General features: G+C 38.9%; 5 protein-coding genes across 5 annotated transcripts; 2 read left to right on the top strand and 3 right to left on the bottom strand.

Annotated features, from left to right (window-relative positions):
• Nucleotides 1-238: 238 nt before the first annotated feature.
• Nucleotides 239-4,096, top strand: LOC124295447 (15-hydroxyprostaglandin dehydrogenase [NAD(+)]-like). The gene is made up of 6 exons (XM_046745470.1): nt 239-468; nt 1,031-1,157; nt 1,238-1,344; nt 1,443-1,616; nt 2,951-3,105; nt 3,267-4,096. The coding sequence occupies exons 1-6, from the start codon at nt 376-378 to the stop codon at nt 3,406-3,408; spliced, it is 798 nt and encodes a 265-aa protein (XP_046601426.1). The 5' UTR covers nt 239-375; the 3' UTR covers nt 3,409-4,096.
• A 159-nt stretch (nt 4,097-4,255) lies between these two features.
• Nucleotides 4,256-9,761, top strand: LOC107220375. The gene is made up of 13 exons (XM_046746029.1): nt 4,256-4,711; nt 4,961-5,055; nt 5,623-5,749; nt 5,949-6,055; nt 6,133-6,306; nt 6,396-6,550; nt 7,183-7,329; nt 8,022-8,217; nt 8,377-8,503; nt 8,715-8,821; nt 8,902-9,075; nt 9,189-9,346; nt 9,474-9,761. The coding sequence occupies exons 2-13, from the start codon at nt 4,963-4,965 to the stop codon at nt 9,631-9,633; spliced, it is 1,725 nt and encodes a 574-aa protein (XP_046601985.1). The 5' UTR covers nt 4,256-4,711; nt 4,961-4,962; the 3' UTR covers nt 9,634-9,761.
• A 270-nt stretch (nt 9,762-10,031) lies between these two features.
• LOC107220376 (gustatory and odorant receptor 22-like) lies at nt 10,032-12,920 on the bottom strand. Its single transcript, XM_046745469.1, has 7 exons — nt 12,433-12,920; nt 11,724-11,977; nt 11,389-11,649; nt 11,216-11,324; nt 10,677-10,921; nt 10,525-10,614; nt 10,032-10,344 (listed from the first exon to the last, which is right to left on the bottom strand). The coding sequence occupies exons 1-7, from the start codon at nt 12,743-12,745 to the stop codon at nt 10,219-10,221; spliced, it is 1,398 nt and encodes a 465-aa protein (XP_046601425.1). The 5' UTR covers nt 12,746-12,920; the 3' UTR covers nt 10,032-10,218.
• Nucleotides 12,921-14,082: 1,162 nt separating this feature from the next.
• Nucleotides 14,083-15,684, bottom strand: LOC107220382 (microsomal glutathione S-transferase 1). Its single transcript, XM_015658955.2, has 2 exons — nt 15,390-15,684; nt 14,083-14,562 (listed from the first exon to the last, which is right to left on the bottom strand). Exons 1-2 carry the CDS (start codon nt 15,492-15,494, stop codon nt 14,218-14,220), a joined length of 450 nt encoding a protein of 149 aa, XP_015514441.1. The 5' UTR covers nt 15,495-15,684; the 3' UTR covers nt 14,083-14,217.
• Nucleotides 15,685-16,258: 574 nt separating this feature from the next.
• Nucleotides 16,259-19,421, bottom strand: LOC107220379 (PI-PLC X domain-containing protein 1). The gene is made up of 6 exons (XM_015658952.2): nt 19,155-19,421; nt 18,181-18,354; nt 17,731-17,962; nt 17,313-17,666; nt 17,051-17,238; nt 16,259-16,986 (listed from the first exon to the last, which is right to left on the bottom strand). The coding sequence occupies exons 1-6, from the start codon at nt 19,222-19,224 to the stop codon at nt 16,625-16,627; spliced, it is 1,380 nt and encodes a 459-aa protein (XP_015514438.1). The 5' UTR covers nt 19,225-19,421; the 3' UTR covers nt 16,259-16,624.
• Nucleotides 19,422-21,264: the final 1,843 nt, after the last annotated feature.

The raw sequence follows: 21,264 nt of genomic DNA, 5'->3' as shown, positions 1-21,264 counted from the left end.
GTTAGTTTTGTGGGGCTTCTACAAGCGCATCGAATGATATTGAATAACCGAACGATTAAGAGAAAAAAAAACAACGAATACGCGTTACATAAAATAACATAAAATCAATTTTCTCTTCTTGTAAAAAATATATTAAGTCATTCGGATACACGATCTTTTACCCTTCACAGTGTTGCATAATTCGCCAAGCGTTCACAGGTCGAAGGGTATCGCGTAAATTTCGTGTCGATAACGCTTCTGTTCAACAGCAACAATTTTGCTACCTTATATAATTGGCTGATGGATGTGATACTGTTTAGTATCCGTTAAGTCTTTCTCGTGGTTAGAAAGAATTCTCGACAAAAACTTCCAAAGAGGATATACATTTGTTTAGAAATGGATTTTACCAACAAAGTTGTTCTGCTCACCGGTGGTGCGATCGGTATTGGTTTCGAATACGCCAAAGAACTTCTGCGTAACGGAGTTAAGGTAAGTATTTATTCGGTTCAAGACTTATTGACGAGTTATCACTATCAATCTACCGAATATGGATTTGAACTATTCAACTGCCAAAAATCGCCGAATGGCGTCGTAAAGTGATTCAATGTTTTTGGTGTCTCGGGTTAACATTTACTTTTGAAAGTATGTGTTTTGAGTATTTTCAAGGTCAAGGAATCCGATGATGACCATACAAAGATATAATACTTTCCGTGCTTTTATACAATTTTCAGCCCTAGAAATTGAAGAATTTTTTATATGTTTTTATAATTTTCTCAAACGGTGTTATAGAACAAACTATCGCCTACTTTTTTCGGTATGAATTGTTCTTTTGACAGACATTGAATAATGATATTTTTCGTTCCAAGTACACAATTTCAAGTACTAACGAGTAATTTTTCTAATATAAGCTATAGTTATACTGTATAATAAACGACATTGACTCGTTAAGGTTATATTTCACTTTACCTTTCTCTGTGCACGTGAACACTAACGTAGAAACGAGTTTGTATAAACAATTTTGTAATTCACAACACATTAACACTGGTAACAGCATTTGGCCATCCTGGATTTGCCAACTTCGTCAGGAGCAGAGACAGCGGATAAATTGAACGGTGAATTTCGAAATGCGCGTGTAATTTTCATCGTTTGTGACGTTACAAACGACAACGAATTCGAAGGTGAGCAATAACAAACCGACAATGTACACACGGGTTTAAATCTACTAATCGTTACATCTGTCGGTGAAATTTTTTCCAAGCCGCGTTCGCGAGGACTGTCAAGGAGTTCGGTGGACTAGACATCGTGATCAACAACGCTGGCATACTAAATGAAAAAAAATGGAAACTAATGATCGACATCAATGTGGTGAGTGGCTAAAAATTCAATGCCACGTAAAAAGGAACGATCAACAATCAGTCCATGCCTGCTGATCAAGTAACTATTTTCTATCGTTATTCATTCAGACCGCCGTGGTGAAGGGGACGATGCTGGGTCTCCAGTACATGGGCAAGGACCAGGGTGGAAAGGGTGGGATTATCGTAAACACAGCTTCCATATTTGGACTGGATCCAGTCGAATGGTTCCCAATTTATGATGCGACCAAGTTTGCGGTCATTGGCCTGAGTCGATCGTTCGGAGTAAGATTCGCGAAGAACATTTCACCATCCCAATAACCAATGTGAAACAATCAAAAGCACTTTCACAATTCGAATATGACAGTGACAGTCGGTGTGGGTAAAAAATCGGAGAAACCAAAAGTCAGAATGGTCAGAATTCCGAACATAAATACATCGAAAACTCACAATCACGAAAGAACAAAGTGATGAATCTTCACTAAGCCAGAAATAATAGAAATAGAATATAAAAGCATCGAAATTTGAAGTTGTAGAATTTAGAATACACAACTGGTGAAAATTCCGAAAGGCCGTTGGCAGAATGAGGCAATTGCGATAACAAATAAAATTTGACGGCTTCGACCGTCTTACGTGTGCTTCCCATCGGAAGCGTAAGATGCCAACATGTAAACATTCATCTGCATACATTCTTATATCGGGTGCTCAAGAGACGAGAACTTTCTATTCACAAATAAATAACCTTCGGATGGATCGTAAAGTAGAATTTTCATCTATTCGAATTCATAAATGCGAACGATCAAGAATCAGAACGGTTAGAACTCCGAGTAGTAATCTCGTAGAAGGCTCGGAATATAGAATTGCGGTATATCAGAATCGTCGGAATGAAGAGTCGCAATATATGAGAAGAGTCAGGCACATCGTCGGCCACACTCTAAAGGCCCAACCCAACAGCTTTAACGACTCAAAGTTGTCCGCTTGCATCGCCTTCTTTCGTCTTTGTTAAGCATTGAGTAACGAATTTGTTTGATTCTGTATACAAAACATTTTACAAGTCAAAATAGATTAGTTGGATAGACTCGGAATGTGAAATTCTGGTGGTGAGTCATCCATACGGTTATTTTCGGAATACCGATCTTTATGGATCGTACGATTCTGAACAAAGACCCTTCTACATTCTGGATTTTAACTTTTATTTTTATAATATTTGGACATTTGAAAATATGAAACTTTCTGCAAATTCATTCTCTGGAATATTGACTCTATACGTTATTAAATTCTGCATCTCTGAATTCTTGGATTAACGTTTTCCGAAGCAAGTGGGTTCGGATAATAGAGTTATCTACTAAATACATTTTAGGTAAGCTGCAACTTTTTATCGGGCACCATTTGGAACTTAAAATTTCTGACAGTATCCGTTCTCTCACATTTCTTATTCGAGTTTATTAAATTCGGAATTCTGGCTTTCATTCTGATTTTCGGTTTTTCTGATTTCTTACCCCCGCCAAGCGACAGTCTCATTTTACTTTCCGCTCTCAAACCTTGACGGTGACAAATTTTCTTTCACGTAAAATAATCTGAAATTCTTCTTCAAAGCACTGACTCTGATACCGTTTCAGTTACCCTATCACTACGAGAAAACGGGTGTCACAGTGCTGGCAATGTGTCCCGGAGTTACGGACACAGCTTTGGCTGCGGGGGCTGGTAATGGTTTGGGGTCTTATGTGGATCCGAAATTGGCCATAGATGGATACAGGAAATTTCCATTGCACAAGTTAGTGAAGCTCTGTTTTTTACGAATGACAATCGGACGGATCACCGTCAATGAGTGTTTATTGTGCACGCATTCTCACGCGTAAAATTATATCAGTGTCGATGTTTCACTGCGGAGGATCGGATCGCTGATTGATTTGGGAAAAACTTTTCGTTTTTCAGGCCGGAAGTAGTCGGAAAGGCTTTGGTGGAGATCATCCGAAAAGGAAAAAGTGGCAGTGTATGGATTTCGGAGGGTGGAAAACCGGTTACGGAAGTTTTCATTCCCGACAGATTCGAATTGATTGCCTCTTCTAGGAAGTAACGCTAATATTGATATTCGTCGACGAAACTTGATGGGATAACGCCTCTGTAGTTTTTTAGATTTTTTTCAACCCGTTTTATGATAAACGATCGAAAATATCATCTTCATCACATTCAATATTTTCATCCATTATGAACAATTCCATCAATAATGTTTTTACAAGGCACATTGTTTGTTTTTTCTGAGCAATTTCTTTCGCTATTATTGCTTTCCAAATTATCGAAATCACTAGTTTTTTTCAAATCTTCAACGATCTCTGTGTTGAAGAATATATCATCAAATTTCGTTTTAATTATCTGTTGAATATTTTTCTTTACTTACTCCCACTGTTCTAACATTTCAATAGTTATCTTTATTACTAGAAAAATTTCTTTTTCTTTGATCTTTATCTCTGTCTTCTTGTATTACAACTAATTGTGATAAAACAGTTTCAACCAAGACTTATTTTTGAAAAATCTATCGCAATCATTGATTCTTTAACACGACATGGAATTTGTTGTACAATACTATAATTAATTTCGTAACCAGACATTTTCGTGTAAAAATATTGTGCCTCTTTTACTAGTTTTAAATAACAATTTCGCAAATTACCATCGCTTTGTTCAAATCTACGCTGCGACAATCAATTTTTTTTTCTGATCTGACTTGCATTGAATAAACTCTTGAATAAACGCTACTTTAAACCGATTATAATTATTAATTCTACCTCTTCGACCATCAATCCAAACCTTTGCTCTACCGCAAAATATATTTCCAAGTCATTTGAAAATTCACGCGCATTTGTATCGTCTTTTTTTTTTTTTTTTTTTATTTAAGCATCTTAATATCAATATTGAAGGCTTGTAAACGATTTATAAATCCACCAACAACTCTACCCTCTACGTCGCCTTGATGTTGACCTGCTTCCTGAGCTCGAGTTCGATCAACCAAACGTTTTTGTACTTCATTTTAAATCCGCGATCTGTTTACTTCTGCGTTAATCGTTTCTAACACTGAACTCTCACAACGTAAGAATGTGGTAAATATAATAAATATTTCAACGTATTCTCGAAGGTTTGAAGCGACAGGTCAGACGCTTGTTGAAAAACTCAGGCTGACATTTTATCTACAATAAACAAACCCCAAGACATAGTTCAACCTGGTCCACCCTACAATTATCACACGTTATGTAAGATCTCGTAAAATTCTTCGACTCTTAGTACTTTCGTTTTACCTTACCGTGTATAGTGAGAAACACAACACATCCGTTACTTACTGTCGTACTGGATATCGATATTGTAATTCACGGAACCCTTATAACAGAGTAAGCAGATTGGACGATTAATTATTAAATTTAATAACAAGTCACTTATTTATTTTCAAATTTTACTTGTATATTCACAAATCAAAAATAAGTGTGTATTTTTATAACAATGCGTTCAGGCTTGTAAATTGATTTCGCCGATCGTATATACGTTCGGTTAATAGAAACAATATAATACTAAAAAAAAAAAAAGAACATTCTTTCGTTAATAGAAGTGTTTCTACAGTTTGAACTTTGTTCATCTATTAGAAATGGATTTCAAGAATAAAGTTGCGATGATTACTGGCGGTGCCAATGGAATCGGTTTCGAATGTGTCAAGGAACTTTTGAGGAGCGGAGTTGAAGTGAGCGATGTTATTTCTATCCTTACATTGACGTCAGTTGTTTTTCATGTTATTTTTTTTTTTTCTTTTCATTCGCGCGTGCAAATTTTCAGTGATTTATGCTCATTCTTGTTATTTTATGCAAAACGAAATCGAGACGAAGATGCTGTACGTCCATTCGTTTGAAAATACTGAACAATTTATTATATTTTATTTACTCGTTTACTGAATCCTTCGTTTTCCTGTAACATTGTATATTATCCGAAATTGATTCAAAGAATTGTTTTTCTCGACATTGAAAATTTGCAATTTTATCACATACAATTGTGCCGCAAGTAATAGGAGTGAAAATAGTTTTTCAAAGTTGACTTCAGTTAATTATTTTATCGTATATTTTCATATATACGGCTCAAAAAAGCAATATTTAGATGAAAAACTCGGTTATTTTTTTAACATATAAAGTTTATCAACAAAATATTACATAGCCTGACAATAAGAAAAAGAAAAAAAAAAGAAAAGAAAATTCTCATCTTTGTCCAGCTGTGTTATCAATTGTTCAATTCTCTGTACTTGTATCTATTCGTTTAGCATGTCGCCATTTTGGATTTGATAACGTCCCGAGGTGTGGAATCGGCGGATAAATTGAACGCTGAATTTGGCAAAGGACGAACAATGTTCATCGTCTGTGACGTTACGAAAACTGACGAATTCGAGGGTAAGAAGAGAAAACATCAATGTTGGAAATCACTGTTGACCTTGACCCAGTCATTGTCAGAGTTGATTGAATGGAACCCAATTAGTTTTACACAATAACATCCCGACATCTTACGTACGGTCAATTGATAACTACAATCCCAAACTTGCATGGCAATATGTTTTGATCGATTTTTGTTATTTCCCAAATGCCTGGCAAGGGGCGTTCAGCAAGACTATCGTAGAATTTGGTAGACTCGACATAGTGATCAACAACGCTGGTATACTGAAAGAAACAAAATGGGAATTGATGATCGACATAAATTTCGTAAGTGTTCAAATTCTCCTGCAAGTATAAAACGTCGCTCCTCAATCACCAATGACTTGGTTCTAACGTCTGTTTAGATGGGCGTGGTAAGGGGGACCATGCTGGGTCTGCGGCACATGGGGAAGAACACGGGTGGAATTGGTGGCGTCATCGTCAATATTGCATCTATCTTTGGACTCGATCCTGTCGCTTGGTTTCCGGTTTACGACGCGACTAAACATGCCGTTATTGGTCTGAGTCGATCATTCGGGGTAAGATTCGTCGTGGGAGGAGAGAAAACGAGAGAGTAACTGTCTGGTTGAGTTGGATAATTACGAATATCAATTTTTTACCCATTAAGTTGCCATACCACTACGAGAAAACGGGTGTAAGAGTTTTGACGATGTGTCCGGGAGTCACTGAAACATCATTGGTCACTAATATTTCCAAGTCAGTGGGAGAATTCGGGGATGCAAAATCGGCCGAAGAGGATATGTTGCAGTTTTCAAAACAAACGTTAGTATTGCTGTATAGCTGGTCACAATATATGTCTCATTAGGGTGGTCTTTGTTTAGGTTGTTGACGAATTTTTTCCACATCCATCCCCAAAATCAACGTCAAATAATTCGAAAACAATTGACGAATTTTTTCAGATTTTTATCTCAACTCATAGATGGTCCGCTTTGTGATCAAAGTTTCTTATGGAAATAACATGGTGAAAACTTTTTTTTTCACTATGTATTTTATTGTAAGAGTAATAACGTTAAAAAAATCTGTATTTGTGAGGTTTTAGTGGGTGTTAGTGATACTATCTGAAAAAATACACATCCTTATACCAGCGAATCTAGACGAATTGCACTTTCTCTAAACAAGAAATAATTTCAGATTTCAAGGGCGTGCAATTCGACGTGATTGGCTGGTATGAGGATGTGATTGTTTTTTAAGATAGTAGCACCCATGTCTCTATCTTAGAGTTGAGGTAAAAATTTGCAAAAATTAGGTAATCGTTTTCGAATTATTTGAAGTTAATTTGGGGGGGTGAGGCATCAAAAATTCTTCAACACCATAAATAAGGACCACCCTAATGTCCCTCTTCGCTTTCATGGTGTGTCGCCTCGTGTTTACTTTGGATGTCTTCTATTCCTCAGTCCGGAGGTCGTGGCAAAAGCCACGATGGAAATCATTCAAAAAGGAACACCCGGCAGCGTCTGGTTATCGGAAGGCGAAGAACCTGTTTGTAACATTATCATCCCTGATCGCTTGACCCTGGTAGCCTTCTCGAGGGCACAGGAATAAAGTGATATTTGTGCTCATACATTGTATTTTAATGAAATGTGCATATCCTAGCTAGTATTATCGGGATTTTTAATCCACGTTTATTTCACAATAAATTACTGCGTTAAAATTTTATCGTTTGTATCTGATGCATATAATTACCATCGTACGAAATTCTCCTCGATTCCAAGAATTAATACAATCAACAACATAATCAGAAGTTCAAGCTTAAGTTCACGTTAGTTTGCTATTGCATGATGCATGATATCCGGAGCGTGAAAAAAATTACTGATATTATATTGCGTGACAAGCAATGCAATATACAAACCCAATGAAAATACTTTTCTCTGAACATGGAGCCACGATTCATCAAGGCTAAATGTTATCATAAACAGAAGATCAGAGGGCAACTGTGGGGAAGGCTGGATTGTCAAACGTCAGAATCTCGCTCCTCCCTCCCGTTGCAAAAACGATTTGAAAGTGGATTTCGTTTCGTAACGTGAACGTCTTCGATTGCTGATTGCCACTCATGCCACTCTAAAATTGTCGAGAACAGTCGCTGTCAGCACTTGGCACGAATAAACTGTACATCGCCAAATCAATTACAAGTTTGTAGATTAAACATTAACGTGTTCGAGATAGTTTGTATCGAATTTGAAAACACAACTAATCGTAAACCTGGAAAAAATAATTTTTTTTTTTTTTGACAAAGCACACAAGTGGTTAACAATCAAAATTTGAAGACAGTCCTAAAATGGTTTATAGGCTGCGTTGTTGAAAGAACGCGTCGAATCGACATCATATATTGTTCAGAAATGAATTTGAAGGACAAAGTAGCTTTGGTGACCGGATCAGCGCGTGGAACTGGATTTGCTCACGCTATGGAACTCTTGCGAAATGGAGTTAAAGTGAGTATCACCATCATCGAAATATCACTTTTACGCATTTCGTTTCCGTTGTGGTTAGATAGTAGAGAAATGTGAAATTCCACCCGTCGTTGATAGGGTTACGTAAGTCGTATAGGACTTCATTTATGATCCATAATTCATCTGTTTTCTTACATACAGCATGTTGCTATGTTGGATTTGGCAACTTCACCAGGCACGGAATCGGCAAATACATTGAACATGGAATTTGGTCAAGGACGTGCAATATTCGTTATTTGTGACGTCACGAAGGCTGACGAATTCGAAGGTGAGTCCAGCTCAGTGTCAGACGTAATGAATCACGAAATGAAATTGAGCATATTGGAATTGAACAAAAATTGGTTTCACCATCTGATGCGGAAACAGTATCAGAATACCGAAATCTCCATTTTACCTTCCATTGTCAATTTGTGGTTCGTGTCAGTGTTCACCAACAAAACGGCAGTTCGTCTCCGATAATCTTTGAAATTTCTATGAAGCCGCTTTCGCTAAAACTGTCAAGGAATTTGGTGGAATTGATATCGTGATTAACAACGCCGGAATACTGAATGAATCAAACTGGAAATTGATGATAAACGTCGATCTGGCAAGTAGTATCTAAAATCACACGCACTTTAATATACTACGTCTTTATGTACTTGTAGAATTGTATTTTTCTATACTTAGAACGCCGTCGTCCAGGGAACGATGCTTGGCATGAAGTACATGGGAAAGAACAGCGGTGGTAAGGGTGGCGTTATAGTCAACATTTCTTCTGCAGCTGGTATCGATCCCTCAGCTTGGTACCCGGTTTATGTTGCGGCTAAACACGGTGTAATTGGGCTGACCAGATCTTTCGGAGTAAGATTCGTCATCAGAGATACGACTCGACACTTTATTCATCGCGAAGGATATAAATTGCAATCTCCGGTGTCATTCCTCCTGAACGTACACACCCATTATCGCAATTTCAGTTACCGTATCACCACGAGAAGACTGGTGTCAGAATAATGGCGTTATGTCCTGGAGTAGTGACAGATACTGCGATGGGAGAAGACGGTGGTCATGATCTCGGTCCCTTCGTGGATTACGAACTGGCTCTGAAGGATATCAGGACTCAGTCAATCCAAAAGTTAGTACCTACTCCTCTTCTCTTTCTGAAGTAGTGCTACCGTTGTGTAAACGTAATTGTTCATTTCCACCTTTTTATCTTTAAGATTACATCATTTTATGACCTTTCAACATCTGCTATTCCTCAGGCCAGAAGTAGTTGCAAAGGCTTTGGTGGAAATCATCCAACAAGGACGAAGTGGTAGCGTCTGGATATCGGAGGGTGAAGAATCAGTTACCGAAGTTTTCATCCCCGATCGATTCACCCTGATAGCATCTTCCAGGAAACAGCATTATAGTGATATTTGAAGACGGATAAGTCTGGATATCTTGTTTGAATTCTTCTTCGCCTTGTCAACTGAAAAGGCACCTTTAAATTGATGATTAAGCCAAATGCTTTACAGAATCAAAATATCTCAAAGAATTGAAAGTTGCAATATTGTTATCCTTAATTAGCCTCTTTTGGTGTTGTTCTAATTCCTGGACTCTTGATAAGATAGAAAACACTTTATGCAAATCGATTTCTTGTGGACAGGTTCTATTGTGTTGCACGTGTCTTTTATGTTTCCGCTATTCATTTACCGTGCTAATCACCTTTAGAAGGCTTGTTCAATTTACTATTAGTTCCGAGTGGTCCGTCTTACGATTTCTTGATGTTTGCCTCTGAATTACAGATGCCTGAATTGTACAAAAACATCGGGCTTTTGCCTTGAAATATCATCACTGGTCAAGTCTGCTTCACCGATACTTTCCAATATAAGTTATTGGCTACAATCAAAGCGTATTTATTGTGCACTGGACCTTTTTCTATTCCATTTGCAACAGTAATCATATCATGTTTGCGCAGTAAATCCTGAGTGTTCAAGATCAATTAGTCAATAAAAAATATCGAAATCAAGACGAGTCGATTGTAGCCGTTAAGTTGGATATCGTGGCTGTTGGGTTTCCTGTTCCTCTCCGAATTAAAGACAGTTTGAACTGCATAAGTACAACCCAGTATGTGACCATCGTAGCGAGGTTCTGTAAACATATAATCCGGATTTGAAATGAAGGATTTTACTTACTTTCAGAAAAAGTTTCTTCTCTCCATATTCATAATTTCTCAAGATGCGGAGCATTTGCTTATTATTTTCGTTGTCACACTTTATGGCTGGTACTCGTTTTTGAAATAAGTTTCAAATGTTGGTTAAAATTCCTTACGGACGATAGAAGTTCCCGGTTTATCACCGTGTAACCATTCAGACTGTAAACTGGAGGGTTGTTGGCAATCGACACCAAGAACATTTCCACCTGAAACACAAAAATGTTTATTTTTCGGTGTGAATTCGATGCATTCACGAATAAAAACTTGCCTCTTTCTTCGTTTCGGCATTAACTGCGGCCAGATTGACGTTCAGCAATCTTTCCTGAAAGTCGAGACCAACTTTCCGTGTTGCGTGATCTGCCTCGTTGCATATTATGTACAAAAGTCCCGTGCAGTAAGCGACGATCACAAAAAGTCCGAGCTCCTTCAGGCTGAAGCCGTGATCGAGAATTTCCGAGAACGCTCCGTAACCGGCGATAATTGTCGTGACAAACATGATCAGGCAGTAGATTCCTGGAATTCAAGTAATGGAATGCAATCTATCATTATCATATGTATATAAGATTATACAGAGGACAATTAGATTCTATAAGGGAAGTGAAAAACAGGTAAAGAGACCCATTGAATACACTTTTACGTAAGGAAAGATTCTTAAGAATCAATCCTAGCCAAAGAAATTCTTGTCGATTCATTCAGATCGTGTTAATCAAGTGAAATATGAGCTTTTCAACCATGATAAAGAATTTAGAATGATCTCGGTTAAGTGAAGAGGAGTATAAAGGTTCCGAAATCAAATAACCAACCCACCGTACATATTGGCGTAAGCTTTAGCAAGCTGCTGCATCATGTGGCTCAAATCTAGCCAGAGAGCTCGGTACTCGACGAGGAGATCGGCTGATTCTGTGTTCTCGAGAGCCTGAATAAGAACAGGAAATATGAGTGAAGGACAAAGGCAAGGTCAAAATATGCTGCAGGTATACCTTGTGAAGGTTGAGTGCAAGTCCTTTGGATGCGGAGCCGATGGCGGTGCAATTGATCCACCACAGAGCGCACAGGCAATCCAACATAGCGATGATATGGTAGTATGCGGAAGTGTGCCACATTGTGAAACCAGGTTGCAAATAAAACTGCGAGACCACGACCCCGATTGAAATGAGCCAAGAGATTATGCAGAGTGCAATGCACATCCGTTTCAAGTTCGGATACTCGAGGATCGAGCCGGTCACTCTGTAGTATCGAAGCTGTTGACGATAGAACGAAATTGATTATTGAAGTTAAACGATCGAAGCTGAATTCTATGGAGGATAAAACTCACCTGATAATGCGTCCACATGTTCTTGTACTTTGCCACTTCTCCTCCGTAACGCCACGATGCAATTGGGAGCAGGAAATGAGGTGTCAATATACAGAGGAAAATTATATTGTATATGTACTCGTCGAAGGGCTTATCGGGCTGCAGGGTGTTTTCTATCCGCTCCCTGCCCACCAGGATCACAACCACCGTTTCGGCAACCCACAAACACATCGCGTAGATGGTCGCGGTTGAGGTCCACTCGAAAGTCGTCGTCCCTGATGGTTCAAACACACATACAATGGAATCATTAATTGTTAATACAATTAGAGTTACTTTTTGCACCTATGATATAACAATGATATTTCCTTAGATCATAGTGTTTAGCATGAAATAGCGTAGGTCAAATCTAAACTTGACTAAAGCTATCACGGGTATATAATTCAAATGCTTCGGCAAGATCAACATGGCCGCCTCTGACACGCTTGCAATTTTATTTTCACGGTACAATCATTAGCATCAGTCAATGATCGCCCAGCGTTATTTCACGCCAACCAAGATGATGGCAAGAATTTTTAAGTCAACATTCCATCCATGGCAAAAGTCTGAAAGCCGAGAATTCAGCATGCAAAATTTACTCTCACTCAAGTGCACGCATGTTGCCTACGGTTAGGAGCAAAAATCCAAGAATCGATCAGGTTTGAAGCACATTGAACTTTCGAATATGTTTTACCGATTCCCCGCTGTATGGGCATGACCCCCATTATTTGAAATAGGATCAGCAGGACCTTCGTATCGTCGTAAAAATGATCGAACTTGTCGAGCAGTTTTCCGTCCTGCTCCGGCCTCCTGTCTTCGTTGTAACTGAACTGATTCTTTCGCTCATACTTCGGACCCACCGTGACCATTGGAGTGTTGCCCCGAGCTTGTACTCCAAGAAAAATTGCAGGTTTCGAGGGCTCGACTGGCGTTGAATGTTGATTTTCAATCTTGAAGAGCTTCGGGCCGTCCATGCGCCTCGTGAAGGAGTCTTCATCTCTGTACATCCTGCAGTAGCGAATTAACTGCAGAGATATCAACCAACGTGGAGGGTAACAATATTAGGGATAAAGTAGGCTTGCAGTTACAGTGTGGCTGCTTTGATCACTGCGAAGTGAAAACGAAGAATGTTAGTAAAACCTACGCAGTCGTTAGCACAAAGTAATACGTTTCTTTAGTTATTAACGTTAATCGTCCCTACGCAACTGCTAATCACGAACAAAAGTTAAACATCGGGACCCTAAATTAACACTGCCGATTACGGTGTGAAGGAAAAATTGTTCTCACGAGAATGTCATTGACGCAGGTAGCCTGCAGTCACAGTATAACAAAATTTATTCTCATTTTTAATAAGTGATTTGTTAATTATCGATGCAGTTCTGAACAGCTGTTAGATATTTATATTTCGGTTTTCGATTTTCTACGAATTTTTAGGGAAATTGGAACATTTCCTACGATTTTGTAAAAAATTTGTTTCCATATAAAATTGTAAATATCCACAGTTTCTCATAAAAACTTGTAGATTTTCACAAAAAATTTGTATTTTTTCACCAGGGTGTTTTCTTCTTCCAATGCCTCTTCATTTCCCTTGGAACTCGTTTTGATATGCTTACGCCAGTGTAGAATAATCAACGGCTTAAAGTTCGAAGCCGATGAGGGTGGCTTGAGAGCTTTGGTCACATGCGTGTTCGAACTCTCGATTAGTTCTTACTCGTTGAATTAATAACCTTTGATCGTAGGCCTGATACCAAGTTCATTTTATGACTTAAAAACGGTGTAGGTGAGTTAAAATTGTGTGAAATAAATAGTCTACCGATCAGTCAATTGTAAGTATACCTCCATTAGCGCTAAATAGCCACTAAATTCTCACCTTTTAGCATCTTCGTCTAGTCTACTTTCTGTCCTTTTCTATTCTGTTAATCTATTTTGTTTTTCCTTGGCTACCAAGGACCTAGAATCCTCAGATCATAAATATCAATAGATATCTATATCTATTTATCTAGAAGATGGTTTTAAATAAAATCATACTCAACTTAAATTCTCGGTGTCATTTTGCTATCAAAAAAATTCTAGCATTGGATAACTGCGAGACATCGGAAATAATTTTATACAGTGAAACTAAATTCGCGAGCGTGCATAAGCGCCGATTACTTTGGAGCTTTACGTTTAAAATTATACTCCGTCTGCTTAAAATTATTCAACGATACGTCTCACGCCAAATAGAATCACATCAATAATGACTCGAGTAATTTTTTTTTTTACAAGCTTTGAATAAACGTTTTGTTCGTACTTATTTATAATATCAATTGAAAATATGATATTAAATATTTTACGAAATCCTCATGATACTTAAAAAATCTCAGGTTATATAATATAATCATTTGTTAATAAATGAATGAGTAATATTTCTTACCGTTTATTTTAAACATTTTAAACCTGTGTTTTTATGCTGTTCACAATAATTTCGCCCCGATTTATGTTAAGCATAATGCACAAGACACGAGAGTGCGACGTAAGCGGCAACGAGGTAGCTGAAGAGCGAAGTGAATACTTTGACAAGCTGATGCACGGGAATGACGTCCATGTAAAATAAACCGTGAAAAATTCTCGCCAATGAGAAGCTGCGAATAACCAATTTTACTAAATCCACCGACGGTGAAGTTTCCAGCCAAATTAACCCCATCAGAAGAAATGGCAGTACGGTCTCAACATCGCTGCGATGTGCTGCTCTTATGCGATCGATATCCGGATGACCGCCACCCGTTGGATCAAGAATTACACCCGGCTCTTTGATGAACATTCGGTCCGCTTCACTGTGGATCACCTGAAAATTGTTGTAAAATAGATCACCAAAAATTCGGTATCCGAATTAAATTTGAAAAAACGTGAGCTATCAAAACCGTAGCATAAATTTCGGTGTGGATTAACAAGGAGGGATCCCAGGTCGATCTCTCCGATTTGATTTCTTTTGTAATATGTTATAATAGACTAAAAACTAAGCGACACGTATTTTTTTATCCGCCATTTAAACATTTCAAGGGAATGAGACCACCCTACAAAGTAAGGCATGTGGAGGGGTGATTTCGCATTTTTTTTTTTTTTTTTTAGTCGAGATAATTACATCTTTCATTTCTTGTTACGAGAAAACTTTTCCAGTTGGATTGGTTAGAAAATATTATGTTCTTGTGGATGAAACCGCTAAATCACCCCTTGACATGCCTTACTTTGGAGGGTGGTTTAACCCTCTTAAAGTGTTTAATGGCAGTTAAAAAAAAAAACAAATACGTGTCGCTTAGTTTTTAGTCTACCATGACATATTACGAAAGAAATCAAATCGGAGAGATCGACCTGGGATACCTTCCTTGTAAGTCTACAGACTATTCTCTTATATGATGTCAATTTAACACTACTTGATATCATTACAACAGTAGTTGTTAGTGGAAATTTTATAACTGTTTACAAAAATTTTGGTGTACAAGTCCGACAATTGCCAATTTTAGACACCCTTAGATGACTTCATGAGATCAACGCTATTCTGATGAGCAATGGCGTGAGGGCCAGACACGTCAACAATACCCATACCGGGTATCCTCAGCACTAGTAGTTGCAATTTGAACCGTCCTTAAAGATTCATGTAACCATATTTCCTACCTTTCTGCTCACTCGAAGCCTGCCAGTGCACCACGTGAATACCATCATCTTGATGATGAGAATGTTTGACCACCAAACGTAACAGAGCCACGACTCGTCTTCCATGCTGTTCAACCGTCCGACTCTGACTCTAGTCTCGTTTCCTACAGCGCAGCTGGTATTTGCTGACGAGGCAACTGACCGTTGGGATCCTCCATTCCGCGACCGTAGATCGAGATAACCGGTATTTCAAATTCAAATCGTTCTATGCGTAGCTTCAAGGTATTCGAATAGAGATTTCTTCTAGTACTCGAAATTCATGACAGAATACTAACGTTATACCGACCTTAGCTGCAGCTTATGGATGGATTTTGCATCACTTAACGAGACTTTATAAACGGATGTTTTAGGGTCCTCGATCAATTTTGAACGTAGTTTCGAATGATTTCATTCTCAAAATATTGAATAAACATACATGCAGAGTTTAATCAGAATTACATAATTCACGAATGAACTTTTTAACTGGACATTTTTTCCACCCTACCGAATATAAAAATTCACTTCTTTGAATTGCAAATGACAGGCTATTGAAGGAAACTCAGGAATGATCGACGGTTGAAAATAACTTTGCAGAGACTCGATCGCTTAGCGGACCGTCACTTGGACTGTATAAGCAATTCACCTAGTCGATGAATAATTCGAAGTTGTATAAACGGCTGAATCACGAGCAAGCAATCTGATCTGGCTGCTCATCTGATCCCCTAGATGAATTCTTTGTTCGTTTTCCCCTTCGTTAATAAAATGCGACCAGTTTGCGTTGGCAAATTGTAAATTGAAAACGCCATCAGATACTTGGGGCAACTGATGTCATGCAATTTCTGCTACAGTAATTAATTTTTGAATATTTACCGTTTAATATTGTATTATAAACGTAAATAATATAAAATCGGTTTCAACCGACCTGTAGAATCTTTTCCCAATCACTCTCCCTTCAATTTATTTCAGCAAGTGACTCAACGATTTCTTAAGAATAACTCTAACCTTTACATATACCATAAGAAGTCGCAAATTGGATCTTGTACTAAAATAAATAACAATATTAAGGAAGTAACGAACAGTTGGTCGTTAACATGGAACTAAAATTATCTCGAAGGAAAAAAAAAAAAAAATTGCGAACAGAAATAATCAGGCCCACGAAATTCATAAACGTGGCTGGAATAATAAATTAAAAATAACATCAATTAATTATGACTCGACTAAAGACGCCAATGAGCAATATTACTCTTTTTAATATTGGACTGTATAGAAATGTCGATAAGATTATTCCCGAGGAAGAAATCAGTCGCTACGATATTCGTCTGCTTCCACCACTCGTCCTGGAACCATACGGTTAAATTCCTGTTTATCGAATCGGCCATTTGCCGAAGCCCTCCCGAGGGCTTTAGCATTATGTCCAAAGGGATCGGCGTCAACTCTGCCATAACTGCCCACAGAGGATTCTGGCTCGTCCTGGGCCGTTTACTCCCAAGGATCGTTCTCTCCAAGTAGTTCTTCAGGCCCTCCGCAGTCTGCTGATCACCCCAGGCCTGAGTCATCGGTGGCCAAAGCCAGTCGTACTCTGAAAGGACGTTTCCGAATTATTCGCGGTTCACTAACGGTCGGTGAAAACAATCGGTGCTCACCGTTCACCGTTTGCTGGTCCCCGTAACATATCACCAGCCTGCGACCAACGGTCCAGATGTCGTTCAGGGTCGGTCCAAGGCCGTCGACTCCTCTGTCAGGTCTGAGAATCAGACCGCCGAATTCCCGGTGCAATATGGAAGCCAGTCGGCGATGTCGGCTCGGTCGGCCTTCGAACCCGACCGGAAATCTGTGGAAATGGTGACGGATGCAACGGTGCGTACCATGGGTATAAAGAGGAAGTAGACGAGCAGTGATCCTCACCTGTGAAAGTCCAGAATGACGACCTCGCCTCTGGCCACATCCAAAAAGTTCCTTACATCCTTGATGATGCTCATCAGCGGTGTTATTCTGATGATATCGTGGTTCACCCAAAACCTGTTCACGTAGTTGGTCTCCTCAACGACCGTGTTGTTCCTGGGTATCGAGGGGTAGTATCCAACCCTGATGTCGAGATACCGGATGCCGTGGACCAGCTGGGTCCACACGTCGCGATCCTGGGTGAGCAGGTACCGCTGAAAAGCGTCTCTTCGGGTCAGGTCACCGTGTTTGTAGCACCCTGAGTTATGAGTGCCCGGTATCATAAGAGTACCGATTGGGAGTCTTCCGAGTTGTCTCCTGGAACAAGTTCCCGGTGAATAAAGAGAACCGAAGGTGCTGAAGGAGCGTTCGAGAGTCTCACCTCAAGTCGTACATCCACGTTGGCCAAATCTGCAGACACGAACTGGTGAGGAATTCGCCGTTTTTATACAACGCCGCATGGTGCTTCAGACAGTGAGGTCCTGGAAGCGTGGCGCCTCCTCCTTCGTCCCATCCTCCGGGTAGCGGAGGTCGTCCAACGGTTATGTTAGTTCTGTAATAACCTCGGGGATGTTCGGCGAGTAGTAAAGTTAGCTGCGGTTTTATCGTCTTGTCTGAAGGAAGAATCAGGACTTTTTGAGAATCCGGTGTGGCTTTGGTATTCGAGTGATCCGAGTGCCGTTATCATAATGTAGTGTAGCAAGTTTCAGGAATGTGTATAAAAAAATATGTATATATATATATATATATATATATATATATATATATATATATATAAAGGAAAATTGAAAGCAGACTGATCAAGCGGTTGCAACGAGATCTGGGTCATTACTGTGCGCCGGATCAGCCGTGAACACCTTAATGCTGTCCGGATATCCTGCGTTCGCAGGACAGTCCAGGTCCCAATTGACCTCAAGTTCGGCGTCCACAACCTTATTGTTGATCGCCACAGGCCGCCACAGAGACGATACTGTCAGCCACACCTTTCCGCATTGATTCGATGATACTGAAATAAGGGTTAGTGTATGACGTGATTTGTGAATACTCGTCCAAGGGTTCACACGACATTTTTACTATTTATTTCTGACGTGTGTACAATTCACCGTAGGGATATTAAAGTTCTGAACGTTTTATCAAGCGACGGAATAATGTGATACTAGATGCATTGAACATTGGCATCAACCCGTACTGTAAATTACACAACCGACATGTCGGGTCGTTATACATGGTGTCCGGTGAAAAATCCGTAACAAATTCAGGGACATTTCCATGACCACTAGACACCGTGTTATGCTATGTAAATACCATTGAAACTCAATTCGGAAATGCATAGGCAAAACTTTTTCCGTTTACAATAACTGGGTTTGAATAAAATGGGTGAAACTATCTAATGCTTTTCGAGTCAAAGCACCGTCAGGGTTACAAAGTATGTATAAAATGGAACTGGATGCAAATAATTGTTACTAGAACCAGCTCAAATCCGTTTACCGATTATACTCGTCAGAGTTAGGAAGATTGGGGAAAAATGAATAATTTCAAAAAATAGATCGTATCGCTGTATAAGCAAAACAACGTAGTTCGTCGAATATAGAGACTGATCCATAAACAGATACGAGAAAAATTTACAATACGTCGAGTGTGAAATTTGTTTTTGGTACAAATGGTTAAATAGACCCAAATAGCCAGTTTCGGAAAACAATGAGGTCTCAAGTGGTATATTCGACAGGTTTGATATCCGTAGATAAGACCATCGATTCTCATCATATTTTTAGACGGTGGCGGTAATATAATTCAGGACTAGCTCACCGGGATCGTGCAGGGTCAGGAGACAGAAGATAACGATGCTCCTGATCATCTCGACTCCTGGAATTATCATCTGCGGCGTGTGGTTCTTTCTGCGATAAAAGTACGCCGATCTAGAGTTAATATCAAGGGCCACCGTCCAACCGCCGGTGGTGAACCTCGCAGCGAGTAGAACGCGGTCCGGACTAATGGAACGTATTCAACGACATTGTGCCATCCATCCTCTGTCACTTCCTCGGTCGCCTCAATTGACTCCATGCTCTCGGGCCTGGGGGGCCCCGCCACTGCTGCCTCGGGTGGTGCACTAAATACCGTTTCCTGTGTGTCAGGATATTATTTTGAGAGGACGCTACGTCGCCCCACCCGCAGACCTCCGTGCCCCAGCTACTCCATCGAATTATCATATCCAGATAACCGCGACCGGGGGACTGGATGATGATTTTACGGCGGTGTTGACACTTGCGCGTCCGCATCCATCGACCCATCAGGATTCGACAGCACTGATGGGTACCGTATCCTGTCCTCGGAAAGGGTGGGGGTAAAAAAGCACGAAAAGTTAATATGCAGAATTTAAAAATGTTAAAATTCGAAGTACGAAGAAGTCAAGGATTACAAAGGTCAGAACATGAAAAACGCCACGTTGCAGAATCTTCGGAATTCTTCTCGATAATATAGAATCGTATACGGATTCTCGATTTTGCTGTTCCATGTTTTGACCTTATACTTTGTATTTCTGTATTTTGACTCATTGATGTTTTTGATTATTGGACTTGAACTTTAACACATTTTTTAATTCTACGAATTAAAATTTTCGCGTCCATGAACATTTTAGTTCTTTACCCCTAACCTTCAGAATCACACAATTGGTCACAAAATGCAACGTGCGTTCGTTGATCGAGAAATGAATGAGGCCCAAGTTCACGGTAGTTTTCAATGATCGAGGATCGATATTCAGGAACGTACCATAAATTTGTAAAATGCCTATATTTAAATTTTAACTCTTATCGACACTTCTTCTTCGAACGCTATACCTTGAAACATCTCATTGTCAGTCGACAATGATTGTCATTATTCGTAATGTTCACAACTTTTCACAATGTTTTTCTTATGAATTTAAACACACTTATAGCTTTATTGTTAACCGGTCAAGATTTATTATATGCATTAAGTGATTATTTTTTTCTACCCACCAAACGTGAATTACATACGACACCGTAGTTAATCTATAATCTAACTTTACCAGATATCCTTGTTCAAATTGAGATTGTAATGGTATTATCGAACCAAATTATTGCTAAGCCGTTCATTTCATATTGTTTATTTTTTTCCGACTTTTTTGTTAATAAACAGCCTCAAGATGGCTGTCGAAACGTCGTTTCTAATAAATATGTTTGTCTTTTTCTAACCTTCCCCGACGAATACTCGAAACATTCGACTTTAAGTATCACGAATTTCATACGAGTAATGAGATTGTTAACCAGTGGGAATCGATATCACGAAACAAAATTTTGACACTTAATTCTGATGATTTAGCGATGAAAGTTTTTTCAAACTTGTTTCAGAATTATTGTCACAATCACGTTTCAACATATTTCACCGTTATAGTTTAACAAGCGAGGACAGTAATTACATACGAAGGGCGAATGTGTATATTCTTCGACAAGATAGTGCTCGTTTATTTGTCACGATATTTATATTATACCTATTTGTTAAAACAATAAATTAGAAAAATGGAGTACTCTCATAGGCTTAGGCTAACCGATAAATGCTTGGCTCTGTTCGTCCGTTAAGTGCAGGTACTTAAAAATAAATAATATTACGACAGATTACATATTTTACAAGTGTTAAATACAGGTCTGTTTTACTTTTCTTTCTCACTTTTCTTCTTCGCTTATTTGTTTTTTTTTTTCTTGCGTTTTGGTTCCCTTTCGCTATTCTCTAAACAATATATATATGTATATAATTATATATATTCACCAATTACTCCGTGAACATAATATTCAGAGATGCGGTCATAACACGAAGGACATAATACAATTTGATTTACTGAGGTAGATAATTTAATCAGTCTATATACTTAGAGAGGTTCGGGGATTAAATATTACCAACAAGG

The sequence above is a fragment of the Neodiprion lecontei genome, chromosome 7, assembly GCF_021901455.1.
Source record: "Neodiprion lecontei isolate iyNeoLeco1 chromosome 7, iyNeoLeco1.1, whole genome shotgun sequence".
Taxonomy (NCBI): domain Eukaryota; kingdom Metazoa; phylum Arthropoda; class Insecta; order Hymenoptera; family Diprionidae; genus Neodiprion; species Neodiprion lecontei.
Note: the sequence above shows the minus strand (reverse complement) of the source record. Positions and strands in the feature narration are given on the sequence as shown.